The 22335-nt window shown below is 41.3% G+C and overlaps 1 protein-coding gene across 1 annotated transcript; it reads left to right on the forward strand.

The window, feature by feature from the left end:
• The first annotated feature begins 920 nt into the window (after positions 1–920).
• LOC308077816 (translation initiation factor IF-2, mitochondrial-like) lies at positions 921–20718 on the forward strand. The gene is made up of 14 exons (XM_080418766.1): positions 921–1023; positions 2488–2649; positions 3231–3354; positions 4778–4949; positions 9259–9419; positions 9892–10068; positions 11091–11230; positions 12766–12890; positions 13668–13872; positions 15710–15962; positions 16531–16671; positions 18080–18244; positions 18624–18764; positions 20334–20718. The coding sequence occupies exons 2-14, from the start codon at positions 2503–2505 to the stop codon at positions 20504–20506; spliced, it is 2124 nt and encodes a 707-aa protein (XP_080274892.1). The 5' UTR covers positions 921–1023; positions 2488–2502; the 3' UTR covers positions 20507–20718.
• The last annotated feature ends 1617 nt before the right edge of the window (positions 20719–22335 follow it).

The raw sequence follows: 22335 nt of genomic DNA on the forward strand, positions 1-22335 counted from the left end.
GTGTCCATGTAAACAGACCGTGTGAAACAAGCAGCTCTATAATTAAATGTTATAATAATAATAATATATATATATATATATATATATATATATATATATATATATATATATATATATATATATATATATATATATATATATAACTAGTGTAGTGTTATAATATATCTATACATTGTCGTATTATAAAGCTATATAGTATAGTGTTATAATATAGCAGCTATATTATAGAGTATAAATTTGGATTTCAAATTTATACAATCTTTTGAAAATAGCAGATCTACAAGCTCACAACGCGTCACATCAGATCTGCTATTTTCAAACATTTTAGTACTTTTACTTTTGGTACTTTAAGTATATTTTGATGCCAATGCTTTTGGAGTATTTTTTATATTGTGGTATTGCTACTTTTACTTGAGTAAAATATCTGAGTACTTCTTCCACCACTGCGGAGCAGTGAGCTACAGAAGTGTGTCGTGTCATTCCGGTCCAGTAGGGGTCGCTAGCGGGACATGAACAGAAGTGTCATTCCCAGAGTGTAGAAGAGAGAGTAACGTCACGCTTTGATCTCGCCGCACGGCAGCCTGCGTAGTTCCACAGAGCCGTATGAGAGAGTTATGACTCCCATTGTAAGAATGGAATGCGGAAGTGCTCTGTCTATCTCAATGAGATAGTTCCGCTGTGTGGAACAGTGGAACTACAGCCCATAGCGGCCCGCTCTGTGGCGAGATCAAAGCGTGACGTCACACTCTCTTCTACACTCCGTAGTTCCAAACATTGGAACTATCTCGTTGAGATAGACAGAGCACTTCCGCATTCCATTCTTACTGTGGGAGTCAACGGTACCAGTGTCGTAACTCTCTTATACGGCTCTGGACAGAAACGGAAGTGTCATGTCATTCCGGTCCAATAGGGGTCGCTAGCGGGCCCAAACAGAAGTGTCATGGCGGCGCCCATGAGAAGCTGCTCTGTGATGTTAATGCTGTTCAAATGAAAACAAAGCAATAAAAACACTTTAATCTGAAGGTAAGACATGATTTATTTAATAAAAACACTTTAATCTGAAGGTAAGACATGATTTATTTAATAAAAACACTTTAATCTGAAGGTAAGACATGATTTATTTAATAAAAACACTTTAATCTGAAGGTAAGACATGATTTATTTAATCTATAGGAAACACTTAGATTCATTATTTAGTTCCAGATGTTAAAATGTTGAAGATAAACATTTACTTTTATTAAAACAACAGAGAAGTACTCAGATATTTTAGTTAAGTAAAAGTAGCAATACCACAATATAGAAATACATATATATATATATATATATATATATATATATATATATATATATATATATATATATATATATATATATATATGTATATATATATATATATATATATATATATATATATATATATATATATATATATATATATAGTATATAGTATATAGTATATATATATATATAGTATATAGTATATATATATATATATATAGTATATACTATATATATATATATATATATATATATATATATATATATAGTATATAGTATATAGTATATAGTATATATATATATATATATATATATATATATATAGTATATAGTATATATATATATATAGTATATAGTATATATATATATATATATAGTATATACTATATATATATATATATATATATATATATATATATATATATATATATATATATATATATATATATAGTATATACATACATACAGAGCGGACAGAGTAAATGCTCCGTGGCAAGACTTCTTGTCCGTGGCAAATTTTAGATTTTTTTTTTCTTCATAAAACCCAATTACTGAATGCAGGCAATCCAGGTTTTATTCAGAAAATGTATGACACTGATTTACTGACACTATGGCACAATAGGAGTCCACTAGGACAGTGGTTATCAAAGTTTATTTTCAAGGGCCCCCATAACTCTGAGAGTGCACACAATGGGTCCATTTGGTTCCATTTTGTACACTCTCAGAGTTACAGACCTGTAAAAGGTCATCCAAGGCTAAATCTCTTTATGTGTTTCCAGTATTATATTGTCAGCTCATGGCCATTTGTGCGCTTGCAGCAGCCAGGTCCACTGTCGTACCTGTGCAACCTCCCGCGTTCGGGAGGGAGGGGTCTACGACCACTTCCTGGTAAAACCGGAGGTGAACTGATCCACTTCCGGGTTGCACCATTGAACTGCACACCCCTCAGAGAGTGTGTGGGTGAAGTTTCAAGGCAATCCGACAAACCGATAAGTCTGGGGCGTTTAGCATGCTGGGAACTGGAGTTAATATGGCTGTTTAAAGCCCAGCCAATAGGAACACAGAAGGGGCGGGGCATCAGAAAAATATGGCCTGTTCCTATTGGCTGTCTAAGAGAACCTACCAAGTTTGGGGCGTTTAGCATGCTGGGAACTGGAGTTATGTCTGTTTAAATACAGGATAATGTTTTATAATTCTGACTTTTCTCAGTGGGCCTCTTCAGGCATGAATATGATGACATCACTGATGAGGACGGCCAGCCGATTGGTCAGCCGTCGTCATGACGCCGCCCTGTTGAGCCGCTTCCTGTGTCCTCGATGCCCCGACCCTCCCCTTTGCAGCCAACCAACCAGGAGCCTCGCTGCTAAACAGGTGACTCTTATTGATTGGTTAGTTTATAGAGTGTTTGTTCAGTAACAGGAGTCTCCATGTCTCTCCAGCTCTTTAATAAACAGAAAATAAATTTTCAGGTCAGGATACCATTTTTATTCAATCAGGAGACAGAACCCATTTCTTTATGTCATCACTTCCTGTAAGACATATAAAGGTAGACGCCTCCTTCGGCTCTGAGGCATTGGTATCTCGGGCGCCATTTTAGAGAAGGCAAGCTTCCCCGTGTGTCACAGAAGGGGGTGTTCGGTAGGCCAATCAGAGGCAGGTGGGGGCGGGTCCTTTCGTAAGAGGCAGCCGCGCAGCAAAAGTCAGTTAGACGCGTTGTGATTGGCCAGTAGTCAACGCGCTGTGATTGGCCAGTAGTCACTGTCACTTTGAACGGTAGCTTGCCTACTCTAAAATGGCGACCACGATACCAGTCGCTCCAACGAACTGCAGAGGCCAATGAGGTGTTTAGGTTTCTATATCTATGGTTCATCCTGTGTCATGTATGAGCTCTCTTTCCTGATTGGATGAAACTGGTGTATGAGTTTGTATGAAATGTTTTGGTGTGTTTCCAGGTCAAAGGTCAGAAGGCGGGGCAGAAGCCTCAGAGCAGGAAGTCAAACAAAGAGAAACAGGAAGTCGAGATCAGACGGAGGATGACGGTGTCTGAGTTGGCTCACGCCATGAACAAAGACTTTGGTAAGAAAAAACTTTATTTACGTAAAACTTTATTTACATAAACAAAGACTTTGGTAAGAAAGATAGTTTACTGAGACACTACACTGTCTCTGTATTCTATGATCCTATAGTTTACTGAGACACTACACTGTCTCTGTATTCTATGATCCTATAGTTTACTGAGACACTACACTGTCTCTGTATTCTATGATCCTATAGTTTACTGAGACACTACACTGTCTCTGTATTCTATGATCCTATAGTTTACTGAGACACTACACTGTCTCTGTATTCTATGATCCTATAGTTTACTGAGACACTACACTGTCTCTCTGTATTCTATGATCCTATAGTTTACTGAGACACTACACTGTCTCTGTATTCTATGATCCTATAGTTTACTGAGACACTACACTGTCTCTGTATTCTATGATCCTATAGTTTACTGAGACACTACACTGTCTCTGTATTCTATGATCCTATAGTTTACTGAGACACTACACTGTCTCTATGTATTCTATGATCCTATAGTTTACTGAGACACTACACTGTCTCTGTATTCTATGATCCTATAGTTTACTGAGACACTACACTGTCTCTGTATTCTATGATCCTATAGTTTACTGAGACACTACACTGTCTCTCTGTATTCTATGATCCTATAGTTTACTGAGACACTACACTGTCTCTGTATTCTATGATCCTATAGTTTACTGAGACACTACACTGTCTCTGTATTCTATGATCCTATAGTTTACTGAGACACTACACTGTCTCTGTATTCTATGATCCTATAGTTTACTGAGACACTACACCGTCTCTCTGTATTCTATGATCCTATAGTTTACTGAGACACTACACTGTCTCTGTATTCTATGATCCTATAGTTTACTGAGACACTACACTGTCTCTATGTATTCTATGATCCTATAGTTTACTGAGACACTACACTGTCTCTCTGTATTCTATGATCCTATAGTTTACTGAGACACTACACTGTCTCTGTATTCTATGATCCTATAGTTTACTGAGACACTACACTGTCTCTGTATTCTATGATCCTATAGTTTACTGAGACACTACACTGTCTCTCTGTATTCTATGATCCTATAGTTTACTGAGACACTACACTGTCTCTGTATTCTATGATCCTATAGTTTACTGAGACACTACACCGTCTCTCTGTATTCTATGATCCTATAGTTTACTGAGACACTACACTGTCTCTCTGTATTCTATGATCCTATAGTTTACTGAGACACTACACTGTCTCTGTATTCTATGATCCTATAGTTTACTGAGACACTACACTGTGTCTACATTCTAGAATCACAAACATAACATAAAGACACTAGTCTATGTATGTGTTTACCTTGTTAATTGTAAGTCAATGACTACATTGTAAAGTGTGTGTGTGCGTGTGTGCGTGCGTGCGTGCGTGTAGATCACGTGCTGGAGGCTCTGCTGAACACAGGAGCAGAGCTGGATGATCTGGAGGAGAACTCTGTCCTAGAGGAACGGTGGATCAAGGAGGTCGTCAGGAGATCTGGAATGAAGTTTAAATACCAAACGCTGAGCCAGACCAGAGACAGAGCCAACACTGACGCACACAGGAGGTGTGTGTGTGTGTGTGTGTGTGTGTGTGCGTGCGTGCAGGGACGTGCAGAATACGATACGATACGATAATACTTTATTGTCAGTTTGCACTGAAATTTGTCTTGCGACCCAACAGCCATGTATGCAACATATAACAGTACACACATTTGACATGACACAAGAAAACAAAAACAAAATACATACATAAAGACATGCAAAGACAAGAGCAATGTCCACCACTCAGCCTACCCCTAACCCCTGGCCTATAACTCCTGATTAAGCCTCAATCTGGTCTGATGGACAAAGGACCTCTTCAGTTTGACCTTATTGTGTGTAGGAACACTGTATCTCCTTCCTGAAGGCAGCAACCTATATTCTCCATACAAAGCATGGCTAGTGTTTGAAGTGATATTCCTTGCCAACCTTATCATACTGTTATTATACGTACTGTAATGTATAGAGCCTCTGAAGTGGTTGTCCAACAATCTTTGAACAAATGTTCACTTGCTGCAGCAGTTGTGACTTTAAAGCTACAGACAGACATCCATATCAGGTGGTACTACAGTACTGCAGAACAGCAGGGTTAGGGTTAGCAGCACCAAAAGATCTCAGACGGCGAAGGAAATAGACTCTTTGTTTTGTCTTCTTACCCACTGATTCAATCTGGTCTTTCCATGACAAAATGTGGTCTATTACTACTCCTAGGTATGTATACGAACATACCTGGTTGATCTGTTCACTATGAATAGTAATGGGGGATCTGTGTATCTCTAGTGGAGCACCAAAAACACTCTTCTGTCTTTTTTGTGTTAATGATAAGAGCGTTGTTATCACTCCACTCCACCACCTTATTTACTCTGTGTTGGTGCAGTCCAGGGTCACTGGAACTATCCAAAAGAGAAATCAAGACTGTATCATCAGAGTACTTTAGAATGTATTGGTCTGGTTTGTCAGTGCGACATACAGACAGACATTCCTCAGTACAACAGCTGTCAGTATAGAGGGTGAAAAGTACAGCTGAGTTTACACAACCCTGGGGAGCACCTACATTAGTAGTTAATGCTGAGGAGAGGGTTTTGTTCACTTTCACCCTCTGTACTCTGTTAGTAAGGAAGGAAGCATACCAGTGAATTAAGTATGGATTCAGTTCCAACTGTACCATCTTTGACACCAGAATATCAGACTGTATTGTATTGAAGGCTGAAGAGAAGTCTAAGAACAGCACCCTTGCATGATTCTTATTAGACTTATCTAGGTGTTTTGTAATGAAGTGGACCAGTGTGACAACCGCGTCCTCTGTACCGCAACCTTTCTTATAAGCAAACTGACAGGGGTCAAATTTGTCTTTAGTTATACTCACAAGATGTTGCAACAGTATTCTTTCCAGTGATTTCATGGTCACTGAAGTGAGAGCTATGGGTCTATAATCCTTATGTTCTTTTGGACATTGGATTTTGGGTAGTGGTTTTATGTGTGAGGTTCCAACACAGAGGAATTATGTGTGTGTCTACAGAGGTTTGAAATATTGGTTGCCACACAGGAGCCAACTCAGATGCAAAGTTTTTGAGGAGAAAGCACTGCACTCGTCAGGCCCATTAGCTTTCCTTGTGTTAGTACACCGAAACACTCTCCTGACATCCTCTTCAGTGATGATAATTCTGTCTGAGGGGGCAGGTGTTACAGCCTTCAGTATTTCAGTGCACTTAGAGGAATCACCTAATGATTCGAATCTGGCATAGAAAGTATTTAGGTCCTAAAGGATGTGGAGAGGCAGGGGCTGGAATTTCAAAAGGGCACATATTGAATTTTTTTACGAACAATTACATTACTTTTAGGCCCGAGAACCCCCAAAATCTGAAAAGGTAACCTTGTGTCCTTAATGTCCTCAAAGTCACACACCCAACAAGCTTTGAACTGAGCAGATTTGATTGAGTTTTGAATTCGATTGAGTTTTGGCCATTGTCGCCCGTTTTTCTTTAATCATGACAGAGCCTATTTAAAAATAAAAATTCATAGAACCGGCAGGGACGGGCAGTGACACGTATGTATCCGAATAAAGCAACCAATTTTCGGCATGGCCCCTTCTAAAGTCCCCTTGCGTCATATTGGCTGGTGGTGGGGAAAATGAGCTGCTGATTGGCTGAAGGGGAACGAACTGCTTATTGGCTGAAGGGGTTGTCAGTCAATTAATTGTCTGCCTTTGAAAATAACATGTCTGGACCAAAAATACATAGTGAAAAAAAAAAGTGCTCAGGAGCCGAGATACAGCATTTTTAAGTAATAAAAATGAATGGAAGTGAATGGAGCAGTAAATCTGCGGATCGTGTTATCTCTGGTTCTGAGTGAAAAAAATTAAAATAATAAAAACTCGTCCAAACTGGTCCTTGGCAGGCTGAGCCATAGCAAAATTTGACGAATTAACTCGTCCATGGCAGGCAATGAGTTAATTGACCACATATATGAAGTTATACAGCTAAATTCTATCCAAACGATATCTTAAAAGTAGATAAGTTTGAGAGCGTTTTAAAGTTTTAAAACCAAACCAAAAAGTGCAGAGAGAAAAAATGGCTGCCCGTTCCATTTTTGCCGGCTGTTTCACTCGGTTCCATTGGGTTTCACTCGAACAGTTCACACGGACACGGACGCGCATGGGCGCGCACACACGCACATGCACTTCATTTAATTTACGTCCCGGATACCCAGATGTCAAAACATAAATAGTAGGAAATAATAGGGATTTCAGAAAGAGGACTGTGTGTCAATGCAGGAAAACACCCCAGCATCGTTATGTATTGGCTGATAGAGGAGGGAAAATGCAATATATATATAAATATTTTTAAAATGTAGGCTTAAGTTGCCTAGTATACCTTTAATTAATATATATAATATTGTATTCAAAGATTTGCAAACATTTTCACAATTTTTATATATATATATCATATATAACCCTGTATTTATATTATAAACCACAAGGCTGATGAACTTGACAGTAGACCTATTTCAAATAATTATCTCAGACAACACTTTAAATGTAAATCAAATTGACTAAGGGTTGTTGTTTTTACAGAATATGTTTTACCCTTTTTAAAGTTTACATGAAATAAAAACATGACATAGACATACAACAAATAATGATACCGAAGGTGAACCTTTGTTTAGAATAGACCAGTAGGCCTTAGGCCTCTTTAAACCTGAAATCAAATGAACTCTACCTAATATAGAGTTTCTTAATTGTCTTCACACTTTAAAGTCAAAATCACACTTGACCGATTAAATCAAATGATCAAAAACCCAACTCTCAAAATGTACTCTAGGCAAAATCCCTATTACATTACTTCAAACCAAAATAAACAGGCTATCAATATTCCTCAACAGCAAATACAGCTTAAATACACAGTGGGCCCACACACGTGCACGCACACACATACACACAACACAAAACAAACGTTGCAGGCCTGATGGTGGTGATGGTGGAGCGATGGGGCGATGGGTGACTGAGTCCTCAGTCCTCTGTCCTTGATGACAAACGAGCGCACAGAAGTCTTTACTCAGTTCTTTTTCAGTTCTGTAGAATAGTTTGCGAAGTGATAATGTTTGTGAGGTGAAGCAGACAGCAGGAAGGTACAATCCTCGTCAGGAATACACTCCAAACAGTCCTTAAAAATCAGCAATGGCGTCCTCGTGTTGAGCGACTAACTGACTTTTTTCCCTCAGCACAAACACACTTTTACACTCACTTAAGACTTTTTATAACTCAAACATGTCATACAAACTGCTAGAAATAGGCACTGTGCCTCAGAAGCAGCAAGCTTCAACTTGGCTTCTGGTATAATCCAACCTGTGTCAGGTCAAACACTCAGGTCATACAGGTGATACTGTTTAGCAATCTTCCCCCACTTTTATTATCTCTCTCCTCTCCCCACTCTTCCAATTGAGAAGTCCCCAATCAGCACACACCACTTGATCATACATCAAACAGAATGAAGAAACATCCAAGACAAACATCAATTACCTTGTTAACTACTACTAGTTTACTCTTTGCTCAGTAAACCCAGCAACACTGGCACACCTGTTTTACATCACTACTCGTTATTGGGTTTTTTCCACTGTCTCTCCAATGAATGTAACCTTTTAACACACCAAGAAATGCATTTTTAACATAAGTCTTTTACCAAAACCTATTTATTTAGAGATGTCTTTATCACGGACAGCTATTTATTAAACATTTTTTACTTAGTCAACTGTTTTAGAATGACTTAAACTAAATGTATTAGAATAGGGCTAAGGGCATGAACTAATCACTGGGCTACATATTAAATGTGTTTTCAGAGCTCCTGCAGAGCCTGGTTCCTTGGTACAGCGCCCTCCGGTGGTGACCATCATGGGTCACGTGGATCACGGTAAAACCACTCTGCTGGACAGCCTGAGGAAGAGCCAGATCACCTCTACTGAGCACGGAGGAATCACCCAGCACATAGGAGCCTTCATAGGTATTATATTATATACTAACACATAGGAGCCTTCATAGGTATTATATTATACTAGACCATACCCGTCGGGGGATATGAGCACCCAAAGTGCGTCATGGTCCGCTTGTTTCACAGATGTGGCAACACCGGCGCTTGTTGCACGCACATGATTTGGCAACCCGGGAGCCAGTTAACACAAAAACGCTGACATTTTGGGAAAGCGAAAAACGGGCTTCGGTGTTCCGTGCACATAGTAATGGTTAATGGCTGTGTGTATGTGTGTGTGTGTGTGTGTATGTGTGTGACACATGGTAATGGTCAATGGCTGTGTGCAAATACAAATCAATTACTCCAGCCACTGAGGAGAACCAGGCAGAAGAGATTTTGGGGACAAACAAACAGACAGAGCTTTGTAGAATTATAGAATTATTTATTTTCCCAGATTGCATATTCAACATAATAATAAATATGTGTATGGTGTGTGTGTCTTCAGTGCAGCTTCCTTCAGGAGAGAAGATCACCTTCCTGGACACTCCAGGTCACGCTGCCTTCAGCTCCATGAGGGCCCGAGGAGCCCAGGCCACCGACCTCATCATCCTGGTGGTGGCAGCAGACGATGGAGTCATGAACCAAACCCTGGAGTCCATACAGCATGCTAAGAATGCTAACGGTACAGTCCATACAACATGCTAAGAATGCTAACGGTACAGTCCATACGACATGCTAAGAATGCTAACGGTACAGTCCATACAACATGCTAAGAATGCTAACAGTACTGTCCATACAACATGCTAAGAATGCTAACGGTACAGTCCATACAATATGCTAAGAATGCTAACGGTACTGTAGAGTCCATACAACATGCTAAGAATGCTAACGGTACAGTCCATACAGCATGCTAAGAATGCTAACAGTACTGTCCATACAACATGCTAAGAATGCTAACGGTACAGTCCATACAATATGCTAAGAATGCTAACGGTACTGTAGAGTCCATACAACATGCTAAGAATGCTAACGGTACAGTCCATACAACATGCTAAGAATGCTAACGGTACTGTACAGTCCATACAGCATGCTAAGAATGCTAACGGTACAGTCCATACAACATGCTAAGAATGCTAACGTTACTGTTAAAGTCTATACAACATGCTAAGAATGCTAACGGTACTGTTAGAATCTATACAACATGCTAAGAATGCTAACGGTACTGTTAGAGTCTATACAACATGCTAAGAATGCTAACGGTACTGTTAGAGTCCATACAACATGCTAAGAATGCTAACGGTACTGTTAGAGTCCATACAGCATGCTAAGAATGCTAACGGTACTGTTAAGAGTCCATACAACATGCTAAGAATGCTAACGGTACTGTTAACATGCTAAGCTACCATAGTAGCAGTGAATAAGTGTTGTGTAGTTGTGTTAATGTGTTATGTTGTGTTGTTTTTGTGTTACAGTACCCATCATAGTAGCAGTGAATAAGTGTTGTGTAGTTGTGTTAATGTGTGTTATGTTGTGTTGTTATTGTGTTACAGTACCCATCATAGTAGCAGTGAATAAGTGTTGTGTAGTTGTGTTAATGTGTGTTATGTTGAGTTGTTATTGTGTTACAGTACCCATCATAGTAGCAGTGAATAAGTGTTCTGCAGTTGTGTTAAGGTGTTATGTTGTGTTGTTATTGTGTTACAGTACCCATCATAGTAGCAGTGAATAAGTGTGATAAACCTCAGGCTGATCCAGAGTCAGTGAAACAACAGCTGCTGCTTCATGATGTGGTTTGTGAACAGTTTGGAGGAGATGTTCAGGCCATTCACGTCTCTGCTCTCAAGGTAAAACACTTTATTAGAGAAGGTCCTGGGTTCAATTCCCGCCGGGGACGCTGTGGGCGCTGGGGGCGTGTCTTCTCCTCCGCGTCATCAGTGCCCATACCCTAGGTGGGGTTGGCGAAAGGGCCTTTCTGTGTGGAGTTTGCATGTTCTCCCCGTGTCTCCTAGGGTAGGTACCCTCACAAACACATGCAGTAATCCTGGTCTCTATACTGCCTCCCCCTGGCTAGCCGGGGCGCCTGATGGAGGGGAAAGGAACTGGTTGGAATAACGTGTTCCTTCCACACGCTACGTCCTACCGGGGACACTCCCCCCTGTCAGGTGATAAGAAGCGGCCTGCTCGCTCCTCATGCACTGAAGGAGGCATGAGCTCAGTCTGGGTTCTCCCTAGGCTGGCAGAGGGAGAGTAGAGCCCAGGATTACATAGGCAATTGGCACTGGGTGAAAAAATGGGGTTGCAAAATCTTGGGGTAAAATAAATATATATATATACATATATATATTTCATTTCATTTCATTTCATTTATTTCAATTATGTTTTACATGATCACATACATTTATTTTTCTTTTTTAACTTTTTTGTACATATTCCATAATTGAAAAGGAACAGGAAGAAGATAAATCTTATTTATACCTGTCCCTTTGTGCCATTAAAATCATCAAATATCCTACCAACCAATACATCACCATGATTCATCAGAAAATAATGAGTAAACTAAACAGAAAAAATGAAATCAGAAAAAACGAAAATTAGAACAAATAACGAAAGTACTAGAAAATTAAAAAAAAAAGAAGAAATAAGCAAAAGATTAATGTAAATGAAAATTAACCTTCCAATTCATACTTTATAATTTTTCCCCTTTTGAACCATTTCTTATATATATATATACACACACACATTACATTACATTACAGTCATTTAGCAGAGGCTTTTATCCAAAGCGACTTACAGTAAGTGCATCAACATGTAGGGAACGTGGATCTGTCCTTCAGATCTTTAATTAACCTGGTTAGGTTTAGTAGACCTGACCATGGCTTTGACATGTGGATCTGTCCTTCAGATCTTTGTGGATCTGTCCTTCAGATCTTTGTGGATCTGTCAGTGACTGTAAATCATGCTATATGAAATGTACACTGAGCAGATACATGCTACAGCCAATCAGAGCACAGGACCGGTGGACACAGTTGATTGTGCCAATGAGTTTTTTTTTTTTTTTCGTTTTTAATCGATATGTGTGGTTAAATTCTGTTGTCATGGTTACCAGGGTGATAACATTTAGTTGTCATGGTTACCAGGGTGATAACATTTAGTTGTCATGGTTACCAGGGTGATAACATTTAGTTGTCATGGTTACCAGGGTGATAACATTTAGTTGTCATGGTTACCAGGGTGATAACATGTTGTCATGGGTACCAGGGTGATAACATGTTGTCATGGTTACCAGGGTGATAACATGTAGTTGTCATGGTTACCAGGGTGATAACATGTAGTTGTCATGGTTACCAGGGTGATAACATGTAGTTGTCATGGTTACCAGGGGGATAACCTATTGGCGCTGGTGGAAGCCACGGTAACGCAGGCGGAGGTGATGGAGTTGAAGGCGGAGCCAACAGGACTGGTGGAGGGAATGGTCATCGAGAGCCGCAATGACCGAGGGAAAGGGTAATTATAATATTATAATTACATTATGAATTATTATAATGAGAGCCACACCCACCGAGGGAAAGGGTAATTATAATATTATGTTTATTAGAGAGAATGCATGTGAAACAGCGTTTCTAGGGAAATAAAGTGTCTAATACAAGGGGCTAGCATCCCAGTTGTAAGGAAGAGACAGTTCATATGAATGGCCTGTAGTCTCGCTGTTTCACCCCTGCTGGTGTCAGAAGCAATTAGGCTCCATTCAAGCGGATGGGTTTAGCTGTATGCTTCCAGTCGCTAGTTTAAAGTCTTCTTTCAACCATCATGACGTGTGTTTTGGTAAACTATGGTCCCATTTATTATAAAATGTATGATAAAGTAGGCTATGCTGTAGAAGGGGCGTGGCTACCTTGTGATGATTTGATTGACAAGCTACATAACCAATAGCATTCATTTCCGAGTGCAGAGGATATAGAAAGATGGCGGATTTGAAATCGTTGAAAAGATAGGCTTCATTTACGGTCTGTAGAGTCTATGGGCGTAACGTTGTCTATGGTCTAATAGCTACAACATGACATGGGGATATATATTATATATATATACTATACTCCTCTACTCTACTCTAACGTAACGTTGTCCATACTGTCTGTGGTCTAATAGCTACAACAGGACATGGAGGATGGAGGAGGAGAGCGTTAAAAGCTGAATTCACAAACATATCAAACATATCAAATGGGGGTGTGGTCTAATGCATATGAAATGGGGGTGTGGTGCTGAAGTGTTCTGATTGGTCCACAGGCCTGTTACCACGGCGATCGTGCAGCGGGGTACTCTTCGTAAAGGCTGTGTGCTGGTAGCAGGTAAAACCTGGGCTAAAGTCCGCTTCCTGTTTGACGAACACAACCGTCTGGTCAAGGAGGCCACGCCCAGTGTTGCCGTGGAGATCGTTGGATGGAAGGAGCTCCCTTCTGCTGGCGAGGAGATCCTGGAGGTGGAGTCAGAGGTACGTCCTCTCCTCCTCTCCTCTCCTCCTCTCCTCTCATCTCCTCCTCTCCTCTACTCCTCTCCTCTCCCCCCTACTATAATATAATAACGTGTCTCCTTTCTCTCCAGCACAGAGCCAGGGAGGTGTTATACAGGGTTTTGTTACTATAACAACTCGTCTCCTCTCTCTCTCTCTCCAGCACAGAGCCAAGGAGGTGTTATACAGAGTTTTGTTACTATAATAACTTGTCTCCTCTCTCTCCAGCACAGAGCCAGGGAGGTGTTATACAGGGGGTTGTTACTATAATAACTCGTCTCCTCTCTCTCTCTCCAGCACAGAGCCAAGGAGGTGTTGTACAGAGTTGTGTTACTATAACAACTCGTCTCCTCTCTCTCTCTCTCCAGCACAGAGCCAGGGAGGTGTTATACAGGGGTTTGTTACTATAATAACTTGTCTCCTCTCTCTCTCTCCAGCACAGAGCCAAGGAGGTGTTATACAGAGTTGTGTTACTATAACAACTCGTCTCCTCTCTCTCTCTCTCCAGCACAGAGCCAGGGAGGTGTTATACAGAGTTGTGTTACTATAACAACTCGTCTCCTCTCTCTCCAGCACAGAGCCAAGGAGGTGTTATACAGAGTTGTGTTACTATAACAACTCGTCTCCTCTCTCTCTCTCTCCAGCACAGAGCCAGGGAGGTGTTATACAGGGTTGTGTTACTATAATAACTCGTCTCCTCTCTCTCTCTCTCCAGCACAGAGCCAAGGAGGTGTTATACAGAGTTGTGTTACTATAATAACTCGTCTCCTCTCTCTCTCTCTCCAGCACAGAGCCAAGGAGGTGTTATACAGAGTTGTGTTACTATAATAACTCGTCTCCTCTCTCTCCAGCACAGAGCCAGGGAGGTGTTATACAGAGTTGTGTTACTATAACAACTCGTCTCCTCTCTCTCTCTCCAGCACAGAGCCAAGGAGGTGTTATACAGGGTTTCGTTACTATAACAACTCGTCTCCTCTCTCTCTCTCCAGCACAGAGCCAAGGAGGTGTTATACAGGGTTTCGTTACTATAACAACTCGTCTCCTCTCTCTCTCTCCAGCACAGAGCCAAGGAGGTGTTATACAGAGTTGTGTTACTATAACAACTCGTCTCCTCTCTCTCTCTCTCCAGCACAGAGCCAGGGAGGTGTTATACAGAGTTGTGTTACTATAACAACTCGTCTCCTCTCTCTCCAGCACAGAGCCAAGGAGGTGTTATACAGAGTTGTGTTACTATAACAACTCGTCTCCTCTCTCTCTCTCTCCAGCACAGAGCCAGGGAGGTGTTATACAGGGTTGTGTTACTATAATAACTCGTCTCCTCTCTCTCTCTCTCCAGCACAGAGCCAAGGAGGTGTTATACAGAGTTGTGTTACTATAATAACTCGTCTCCTCTCTCTCTCTCTCCAGCACAGAGCCAAGGAGGTGTTATACAGAGTTGTGTTACTATAATAACTCGTCTCCTCTCTCTCCAGCACAGAGCCAGGGAGGTGTTATACAGAGTTGTGTTACTATAACAACTCGTCTCCTCTCTCTCTCTCCAGCACAGAGCCAAGGAGGTGTTATACAGGGTTTCGTTACTATAACAACTCGTCTCCTCTCTCTCTCTCCAGCACAGAGCCAAGGAGGTGTTATACAGGGTTTCGTTACTATAACAACTCGTCTCCTCTCTCTCTCTCCAGCACAGAGCCAAGGAGGTGTTATACAGAGTTGTGTTACTATAACAACTCGTCTCCTCTCTCTCTCTCCAGCACAGAGCCAGGGAGGTGTTATACAGAGTTGTGTTACTATAACAACTCGTCTCCTCTCTCTCTCTCTCCAGCACAGAGCCAGGGAGGTGGTAGAGTGGAGGTGCTATGCAGAGGAGCAGGCCAGGCTTCAGGAGGAGGTGCAGGTCATTGAGGAGAAGCAGAAGGAGCACCAGGACGAGCACCGTCGCCAGAGGGAGGCGCTGTCTCACCTCAGCTGGAGGCAGAGGAAGGCAGCTCTCTATCGCTCCAACAGACAGCAGTTCACCCAGCGACCCAGTGAGAGGACCGCCAGCCAGGAGTTGAGCCTCCCACTCATCATTAAAGGTAACAATAGGTCATTAAAGGTAACAATAGATCATTAAAGGTAACAATAGATCATTAAAGGTAACAATAGATCTACTGAGTCTCCCACTCGTCATTAAAGGTAACAGAATAGTAATAGAATACTTTCAAATGTACTGTTTTTATTCAACAATATATTGTTTTATAAACACAAATCCAATCAGATACAGTATCTCACACATACTATTGTAGGGGTTCTCAAAGTGAGGTCCAGGGACCCTCTGGGTTGAGGGGTTCACACTGCCATAAACCATACATAACCATAAACAGCATAACCATAAACCATACATAACCATAAACAGCATAACCATAAACCATACATAACCATAAACAGCATATCTGTATCTTTGTATCTGAAGTTGAAACCAGCTCAACGTCTTTGTAGCTTTTGTAGCAGCTACAAACATTGTGTGTGTGTGTGTGTGTGTGTGTGTGTGTGTGTGTGTGTGTGTGTGTGTGTGTGTGTGTGTGTGTGTGTGTGTGTGTGTGTGTGTGTGTGTGTGTGTGTGTGTGTGTGTGTGTGTGTGTGTGTGTGTGTGTGTGTGTGTAGGGGATGTGGACGGGTCAGTGGAGACGTTGCTGAACATCCTGGACAGTTATGAGGGTCAGGATCAGTGTCACATGGAGCTGCTTCACTTCGGCATCGGAGACGTTTCTGAAAACGACGTCAACATGGCCGCCACCTTCTCAGGTAACCTCTGACCCCTTGACCTCTACTTGACCTGTTGCTACATGTTGCGTCCCACATGGTAGCCGAGACGTTCACCCCCCAAAACACACTCGCCCCCCCCCTTTGTTTTCTCCACGGAACGCTGTTCCTACTCATCTATAATAATAATAATAATAAACTTTATTTGTATAGCACCTTTCATGACATGAAATGCAGCTCAAAGTGCTTTACAGAGCAACAATACAATTACAGTTACAACCAATTTAACAATAAAGCAAACAAAAATAACATAAAATAAAATAAAAGCAAAAGCATAAAACAACATTAAAATAGGCAATACAGTGAGGAATTAAAAATCAACCAAAGAATCAGCTAAAAGCAAGAGTGAAGAAATAGGTCTTGAGCTGTGCTTTAAAGCTATCGACAGAGGCTGCCTGTCTTAGGTGTAATGGGAGTTTATTCCACACTGTCGGTCCGTAAAAGCAGAATGCTGCTTCACCGTATTTTTAAGTGTGGGTTTTCAAGCGGACAAAATGACTTTTCTAAAACGTGTGGCTGGCATCTCTCTTAGAGATAGGGTGAGAGAGACTCTGGGTAGGGCCACTGCTCCTTCACTTGGAAAGGAGCCAGCTTAGGTGGTTTGGGCACCTAATACGGATGCCTCCCGAGCGTCTTCCTAGGGAGGTCCTCGGTTCACCCCCCCCCCCCCCCTCTCAGAAATAGCTGGTGGGGGGGCAAGGTGGCGCAGCCGGTAGCGCTGTCGCCTCACAGCCAGAAGGTCCTGGGTTCAATTCCCGCCGGGAACGCTGTGAGTGCTGGGGGCGTGTTCTCTCCTCCGCGTCATCAGTGCCCATACCCTATGGGGGTTGGTGAAAGGGCCTTTCTGTGTGGAGTTTGCATGTTCTCCTCGTGTCCCCTAGGGTAGGTACCCTCACAAAAAACATGCAGTAATCCTGGTCTCTATACTGCCTCCCCCTGGTCAGCCGGGGCGCCTGATGGAGGGGAAAGGAACTGGTTGGAATAACGTGTTCCTTCCACACGCTACGTCCTACCGGGGACACTCCCCCCTGTCAGGTGACAAGAAGGCTTGTTAGCTCTCATGCATTGAAGGAGGCATGAGCTCGGCTCTGGGCCCTCCCTAGGTTGGCAGAGGGAGTGTAGTGCCCAGGATTACTTAGACAATTAGCACTGGGTGAAAAAAATGTGGTTGCAAAATCGTGGGATAAAAATTTAAGAGTTTAAAAAAAAGATAGCTGGTGGATCCGACCGTTTCGAGGTCGCCGGATTTGACCCGCGGCGAGTGTGTTTTTGGGGCGTGTGTTCTTGTATTCTCCCAAATCACTCCCTAATCGATCAGTCAGTTTTATAAATCACTCTATAATCAATCATTTTATAAATGAAAGAATGTGTTTATTTCTTAACCCTTCAGGGTCCATCTATGGCTTCAACGTGTCCATCAACAAGCAGGTTCAACAGTTGGCGTTGAAGAAAAACGTTGCGGTCAAACTTCACAACGTGATTTACAAACTCATCGATGAGCTGAAGAGCCAGCTGAGCAGCACACTGCCCCCTGTGGTCACCGAGAATATACTGGGTACGAATTATACCTTTATTATACTTTCATACTGATTAGATATTATACCTTTATTATAACATATTATACCTTCTGCTTTTGAAAATGTTCTTGAAATATCTAAACAACACAGATCTTGTATTGGGTTAAAGGTACAATAGGTAATAATAAAGGTACAATATGTAATAATAAAGGTACAATATGTAATAATAAAGGTACAATATGTAATAATAAAGGTCAAATCTTGTATTGGGTTCCAAAGCTCTTCTTTTGTTTCATCACTTCCTGTTTCACTTGTTCATCCCGTTTCCTGTGTGAGTTCTCTCTCCTGATTGGATACAATCGGTATCCTGACCCGTTTTATTTACTAAAGACCTGTTGTACTTGTATCGTCCACCAGGGGAGGCATCGGTTCTGGCCATGTTCGAGGTGACCATGGGGAAGAAGAAGGTTCTGGTGGCCGGCTGTCGGGTTCAGAAAGGACTTCTGGACCGAAGGATGAAGTTCAGGATGACCAGAGGAAGAGACGTGGTTTGGGAGGGTAGGTTGGAGTGCCTCAGGGCTGTGTTCTAGAAGGATGAAGTTCAGGATGACCAGAGGAAGAGACGTGGTGTGGGAGGGTAGGTTGGAGTGCCTCAGGGCTGTGTTCTAGAAGGATGAAGTTCAGGATGACCAGAGGAAGAGACGTGGTGTGGGAGGGTAGGTTGGAGTGCCTCAGGGCTGTGTTCTAGAAGGATGAAGTTCAGGATGACCAGAGGAAGAGACGTGGTGTGGGAGGGTAGGTTGGAGTGCCTCAGGGCTGTGTTCTAGAAGGATGAAGTTCAGGATGACCAGAGGAAGAGACGTGGTTTGGGAGGGTAGGTTGGAGTACCTCAGGGCTGTGTTCTAGAAGGATGAAGTTCAGGATGACCAGAGGAAGAGATGTGGTCGTTGTTTTGCTTCCTTCAGACAATGCAGCAGCATAGATAATAATAATAATAATAATAATGATAATAATAATAATAATAATAATAATAATAAAACCGTAAAAAGATTTTAAAAAGAGAGGGTGCAAAAAAGAGCAAAACAAAGAGAACATCAGCGTATGTACACATTATATTATATTATATTACATTATATATACCAACAGTATTTGTTCAGTACTAGCCGCCACCTAACTTTATGTATATTCTATGTCCACAAGCATCCTAGGGCGTTGTGAGCGTCACTTCCTGTCCATTTGATCCCTGATCAAATGGACAGGAAGTGATGCCCACGACGCCCTAGGATACTGGATACAGCAGATTAGGAAGGAACAGTCCAAGCATATTAGAGTGAAGAAAAGGACAGGAGGGAGGGGGGGGGGGGGGGGTCCTGGTTCATTCTCAGTTATAGTTCATGTGCCTGATTCTACAGGGAAATAAGCTTTCTTTAGCATCTGTTTCAGCATGCTAACTTTACAGGCAGAGAAAGACTGTAGTTTATATTAGCTCGGAATCCCCATGATGAGTGAAGTAAATGTAATCCATTACTTATATTAGCTTGGAATCCCCATGATGAGTAAAGTAAATGTAATCCATTACTTATATTAGCTTGGAATCCCCATGATGAGTGAAGTAAATGTAATCCATTACTTATATTAGCTTGGAATCCCCATGATGAGTGAAGTAAATGTAATCCATTACTTATATTAGCTTGGAATCCCCATGATGAGTAAAGTAAATGTAATCCATTACTTATATTAGCTTGGAATCCCCATGATGAGTAAAGTAAATGTAATCCATTACTTATATTAGCTTGGAATCCCCATGATGAGTGAAGTAAATGTAATCCATTACTTGTATTAGCTTGGAATCCCCATGATGAGTAAAGTAAATGTAATCCATTACTTATATTAGCTCGGAATCCCCATGATGAGTGAAGTAAATGTAATCCATTACTTATATTAGCTTGGAATCCCCATGATGAGTAAAGTAGATGTAATCTAGTACTTGTAATCACCATGATGAGTAAAGTAAATGTAATCTAGTACTTGTAATCACCATGGTGAGTAAAGTAAATGTAATCTAGTGATTGGAATCCCCATGATGAGTAAAGTAAAAGTAATCCATTACTTACGTGTTTGCTATAGGTTCTCTGGCGGCCCTGAAGCATCACAAGGACGACGTCCAATCGGTGAAGAGCGGGATGGAGTGCGGCCTGTCCGCCGACGACGATGACATCACCTTCTCCCCCGGTGACGTCATCGTCTGCTACGAGACAATAGAAATGCCGCAGAAGATCACATGGGACCCGGGTTTCTGATGACGGCACGTTGTCACCGCATGCTTTCCTCACAGGGTGGTCCGCGGACCCCCAGGGGGTCCTTGAGGAGGGGACCCCCAGGGGGTCCTTGAGGAGGCTCCAGGGGGTCCTTGAGGAGGGGGCTCCAGGTGGTCCCCCGGGCTAAAGGAGTTATAATATGGCATCACGATCAGTTCAATCACATTAACCCTTTAAGACCGGGAACGCATCTGTGTCATTTTATTAGATTTCTTTGGGCTATTCAAAAATAGCAGATCTACAAGCTCGTAGCGCGGCACCGAGTGCCGCGCTACGAGCTTGTAGATCTGCTATTTATTTTTGAAAAATCGTGAAAATTTGTGCAAATCTTTGAATAATGTATCTTTGCTTCTGGGGGATTCTACAAATGTCTTCTAAATCCTAACAGTTTTTTAAAACAAACCTATGTTTCTATATCAGTGGTTCTCAAAAAATGTTCATGTCAAGGACCCCCAAAATGACATGTATTCGGCCATGGACCCCCATCTCAAAATATGTTGTTCCAGGAACCCCCCATGAAGCAAAGATTTGAGTTCCCTTAAAAAGATTTACCCTTTAAAAATATATACATTATTCAAAGATTTGCACACATTTTCACGATTTGCCAAAGTATATAAAATAATGGTTAAAGTGGTTAAACGCAGATGCGTTTCCGGTCTTAATGGATTTAAAGGAGTAGTGCACCCAAAACATGACTTATTTTATATTCTATATACATTAAGGCTTCATGGGGTGTGCTTAGGAAGTAAGTCATTTTTGGGGTGAAATACTCGTTTAACACCAAGTTTAGCGACAGTTGTTCTCAAACTCTTTCATGTCAAGCACCCCCACATTACTGTGTATTTGACCGCGGACCCCCACCTGAAAATATGACCCCCCAGATAAACCACAGCCAATACTTACACGCCACTTTGCAGAAAAACAAGCCCGGAGTTGCTTATAATAAGCAGACTTGGCAACGCTGGTGGGAAAAGTACTTAAATAAGAGTATCAATACTGCAATGAAGAAATACTCTGTTAGTAAAAGTCTGGTAATCAAAAGTATTGGCGTCAAAATATACCTAAAGTACCAAAAGTAAAAGTACTCATTATGCAGAATGTCCCATTTCACAACTTATCACATGTGCACAATTTATTTTAAAAAAAAGTTTTAAAATGGCAGATAACAAGATCTACAAGCTCACAACACGTCGCATCGCGACGTGTTGTGAGCTTGTAGATCTGCTGTTTTCAAATATCCAAAGTTTAAATAGGGCTGAAGTGGTTAATGTATGTTTTGTAATAATAATCTACAAAGTAACTAGTAACTAACGTTTTCAAATAATTGTAGTGGAGTAAAAAGTCCACTACAAAAAAACAGAAGGTTGCGAGTTTGTGTTCTTGATGCAAATATGGTCATGCTGCCTGCTGACTTCCTGTAGATCTGATTGGACGACACAGTCTGATTCATGTTTAAAATGTTATACTGTAAAAATGTTTATTTAATTTATTATAATAATAATAAAAATCATTCATTCTTTTCTCAACTGTGTGTGTGTGTGCGCGCGTGCGTTTTTATATGGGCATGTGTACATAATGCGTGATAGCAGATCTACAAGCTTACATCGCGTCATGCGATGTAAGCTTGTAGATCTGCTATTAATGCAATTTTGATATTTGAAAATGTGTGAAAAATGTATTTCTTATGATGTCTTAAAGCCATCATATTTTAATACTCTAATCAATCAATTAATCAATCAATCAGTCGAGCCCATTGGTCGAAACCGTTTTCGCTCGTTCATGTACAGTGGGCGTGGTCCCAGGCCGCTCTG

Source organism: Gymnoscopelus braueri (assembly GCF_963280865.1).
Source record: "Gymnoscopelus braueri genome assembly, chromosome: 2".
Lineage (NCBI taxonomy): Eukaryota > Metazoa > Chordata > Actinopteri > Myctophiformes > Myctophidae > Gymnoscopelus > Gymnoscopelus braueri.